The sequence below is a fragment of the Poecilia latipinna genome, unplaced genomic scaffold, assembly GCF_001443285.1.
Source record: "Poecilia latipinna isolate Pla-1442-1.1 unplaced genomic scaffold, P_latipinna-1.0 Scaffold1319, whole genome shotgun sequence".
In the NCBI taxonomy this organism is placed as follows: domain Eukaryota; kingdom Metazoa; phylum Chordata; class Actinopteri; order Cyprinodontiformes; family Poeciliidae; genus Poecilia; species Poecilia latipinna.
Genome location: NW_015113935.1, coordinates 63,414 through 67,716, shown reverse-complemented (window position 1 = coordinate 67,716; position 4,303 = coordinate 63,414). Strand labels below are relative to the sequence as shown.

General features: G+C 42.7%; 1 protein-coding gene across 1 annotated transcript in view; it reads left to right on the top strand.

Moving 5' to 3' along the window:
• doc2a (double C2-like domains, alpha) overlaps positions 1-4,303 on the top strand; it is a 38,475-nt gene that overhangs the window by 18,884 nt on the left and 15,288 nt on the right. Inside the window, exons 5-7 of the mRNA XM_015055557.1 lie at positions 65-174; positions 520-646; positions 1,674-1,733. Of these exons, the coding sequence (XP_014911043.1) occupies positions 65-174; positions 520-646; positions 1,674-1,733 (297 nt within the window). The remainder of the gene's footprint in view (positions 1-64; positions 175-519; positions 647-1,673; positions 1,734-4,303) is intronic.

Sequence of the window (4,303 nt, the reverse complement as noted above, 5' to 3'; positions counted from 1 at the left end):
GTGTCCCTGCGTGTCCCCGTGTGTCCCTGCGTGTCCCCGTGTCCCTTCTGTCTCTGTGTTTCAGGCCAACAAGCTGAAGACGAAGACGATCAGAAACTCCCTGAATCCCATCTGGAATGAGACGCTCACCTACTGTGGGATCACAGAGGAGGACCTGCACAGGAAGACGCTCAGGTGTGTCAGGAGAATTTAAACGGAGCTCGTTTTATTCCTCTGATGGTCCAGAAGTGGTTCTTCCGGCGGGATCACCATGGCAACCAGCATTTCCTGAGCAGCTCCTAACTGGGCCAGCAGGCCGGAGTAAACTGGTTTAAATATTTAGTTTGCAGACTAAATATTTTGCTTCCAGCTAAACTGAACATTTAGTTAGTAAGTGAAATATTTAGCTTGTTAATTTAATATTTAGTTTAAAACTGCAACATTTATATCTGAATTAATTGTATGGTGAAAATATGTAATTTTACAAACACTCATGTCTCTCTGTCTCCGTCTCTCTGTCTCTCTGTCTCCATGTCTCAGGTTGACCGTCTGTGATGAGGACAAGTTGACTCATAACGAGTTGATCGGAGAGTCCCGGGTTCCCCTGAAGCGGGTCAAACCGGACCAGTCCAAACATTTCCACACCTGCCTGGAGCATCCGCCGCCGGTAAAACCTGAATCTGGCAGATTTTCATAAACGTCAAGTAAAAGTTTTGATGGACCAGAACCGAGCCGCTAGCAGCTAGCAGCTAGCAGCAGCTGCTTTCTGTTTCCTGTTTCCTGTGAGACGAATGGCATCTGAGACTTTAACCCTTTTACGCCTAAGTTTCAAATGTCTGCCTCTATATTTGTTGGATTCACTCCTTCCGTTCCACTAGGGGGCTCTATAGTATTGGTATGTGTAGAAGAAGAAAACGAACTGCGGACCATTAGTGTACTTAGGTTGCCTAGCAACCACACTAACAAGCCGAACCTGCCATTTATTCACATCTTTCGAATCTTACCAATGTTCATGAGTGTTGCCCAATGTGGTGAGTTATATATTAATGCTGTTAAGCTGTGTTTAAGTTTGTCCTTTTGAATATCGCAATATTAAGTATTGACGTTTTGTTTGTCTTTTTTTTTATTTTTTACGTTATTTACAGTTTAACCGGCATGTCCGCGTAAAGCACTCGGCAATAAAAAAAGAACAGTTACAACCTCAAGGGCTACCTTATGTTCTTCGTAACAATATTTCTTCCTTATTTTAATTGTAAGTAGTTCTTTAAATGTCCTGTGAGATGATATACTTACCCATGTATCCATAACAACCGGAACTTTCAATATCCAGCAAGTCATTTTCGCAATTTACCGTCTAATAAACGAGTGGCCCCCGGATTAATTTCACTCTCTGCAGCTGCAGCTGTGAAATTACCGTAATAACCCGATATTCGCTGGAAAGGGCAACGTCTCCCCTGTCAGAAACCGTTGGAATGTTTCAGATAGCGCTTCGTGTGGCGGAATTACGGTACTGCAAATTTGGATGTGTCGCTGGCGAAGCGTGCCGGTCTAGAAGGTTAAACCAAATAGATTTCTGCTGACAGAACCACCGATCTAGATACTTTAGAACCGGGCTCAGAAGGACAGTAGACGGTTCTGGTCCGTTTCAGTCTGGACCAAACGTCCTCACCTTGTCCTGTCTCTGCGTCCTCCAGCTGCCGTCCCCCACCGCCATGGGAGAAGCTCTGAGAGGAATATCCTGCTACCTGAGAGAGGTGAGCGGGATTAAACTGGGATTGAACTGGGATTGAACTGAGATTAAACTGGGATTAAATTGGGATTAAACTGGGATTGAACTGGGATTAAACTGGGATTAAACTGGGATTGAACTGGGATTAAACTGGGATTGAACTGGGATTAAACTGGGATTAAACTGGGATTGAACTGGGATTAAACTGGGATTGAACTGGTACTAGTGATGGGTGTGAAATGTTGAGTTGAAGGTTTTCATTATGTGTTTTTTTCTGCGTCTGCTGCAGTTTGGGATGATATTAATGGTAATGACCAACATGAGTCTGCAGCTCGATGGTTAAATACAAATGAAAACATCAAACAGGATGCTGTGTGTGTGTGTGTGTGTGTGTGTTTCTCTTCTTGTGGGCAGGTAATAGCAGCAGAGTGGAAGCCAGTATCTGAATTATTGATGGTTACGTCTAACTGGGATCATTAAACCATCATGAGATGAAACGACTTTTACAGACGACCAGAGACAGATCCCAATAGCATCACCTTCATCATCACCTTCATCATCACCTTCATCATCACCTTCATCATCACCTTCATCATCACCTTGTAACCCGGGTGTAAATTTCTAGCTTCACCTACTAATTTTCTCCGGTTTCTCCAACTCTTTATCAAATCACATGATAATCCTGATAATAGTGTTGCTCTCGCGAGACTATAAAGCAGCCAATCACTGCTCGGTTTCCAAGGTCACATGTAGTGTTGCAGCCTATCGGCTGGCTATGTTAATTGGAGCAGGAAGTTTGAACACTAGGATGCGTTGAGGGGAGCAGAGCTACAGGTTTGTCGAGCTTTATTGTTCTTTATTTTCTTTGCCTTATTTGTACAAAAATCGTGTAACTATAATGACACCATAGGAGCCGATTACCACCAGACCAGCCAGGAGAGATGGCAGTTAAATGTAGAACAAATGAGGATCTGGTGACTGTTGTTTTGACGTAGCGATTAGCGATTAGCAATACGCTTGGCTGTGTGGGACTGAATGAACCCACACTGGGTTGAATAATGAAGTGTTTTGAATGTTTGGTTAATTTTCTTAAATTGCATATTGATTGGATTGATACTGAACTTGATATTTATTGAATATGGATTTGTGTACACATTAGAATGATTGAATTGTATTTCAATGTTTATTGGTCCTGTTTATTTATACAGGCCAGAAGTTGGCGAGCTAAATGTCCAGGCCTAGAGCCATAAGAAAGGATTACACTTGTATGTGTGAAGATTTCCGCTCTCCTGCCGGGATGTTCGGAGGCTCCTTGCAGCCTGAACACTTTCTGTCTCATCCTGATCTCTGATTTCCCATCTTGGACCTATACCACATCAAGCACCTTACCAGGCCAGCCTGTCTTGGGATTTGTTACCCCAGCTTGGGGTCAAAGGACTGAAGGGTGTGGGTTTAGTTAATGGTGGGATTAATTAACTTGGGTTTTGTTTATTTTGTTTGTTTTCTTTCCTGGTATTGCGCATATTTGTTTTTTTATATGGCCATTTAGATGTCTGTTTACCTTGTTGAATTTGTAAATATGTTTTTCTGTCTTTCTCTGTGAATATAATGCACTGGCACATTGCAGATCTTCAGACTCCGTGTCTCTTTCATGAGCCGAATGCTAATCTTCTGAGAAACCAGCCCAATTGATCCATTTATTTAAATTGCAGTATATTACATTCTTTAAATATACTACAACCTTCATCATCATATGTGGATCCCTGATATTGGTCTAAATCCAACCCAGTGGCTTGTTTTCTCTGGTAGAGCAGCGGATGAACTGTTGGCATCGTAGCAGAGAGTGAGGCGTGATTAAAATGTCATCAATGCATCAGGAAGTTCTTCCTTTCAGACGCCGTCTGTCTTCTCTCCAGCAGCGCCACAGCTTCCTGTTTCTGGAGGAGTTCTGGGATTCTGTTCAGACTCCATGGTTTCCCTTTTAAACATTAATTTGGTCTTATGTGCTAAAATAGCAGAATGCCTCGTTGTTGTTTTTTTGTGTTAAGCTTGTTAGCTGGCAGCTTTTACCTCAGGAACGGTCGAGGTGTTTGGACAAAGGCGAAGCAGCAGAGCCGGTTTTACTGGACGCATTTTCAGCCAATTTGACCTCAGCATGGAGACAAACAGGAGCTTTACCTGCTGACGCACCTTTCAGTTCAGTGTGTGCAGGATCTGATCCGAGAGCAGCTGAAGCTTCTGGAGTTTTCCTGCTGATTCACTGAACTCTGAACTGAAATCTAACAGAGCAACTCAACGTTTCGCTTGTTTTCAGGAATTTACATCTGCACTAAAAATCTAATTAAACCAATTAGATTTTTTTTATTGCAGAACAAAACATGTCTAATTAGGAGCCTCAGTATAATTTAAACATGAGCAACTCGTTTGACAGGCTGCTGTGGTTATGTGGAGGAACCAGAACAAACCAAACAGAACAAGAAACGCCTTCTGTCAGTGACACATTCATTCATTCATTAATCCTTCTACTCATTCATCTGCAGGGGTGCCTCCAGGAATCTTGGGCCCCCTGACAAAAAAATTTAATTGGGCCCCTGC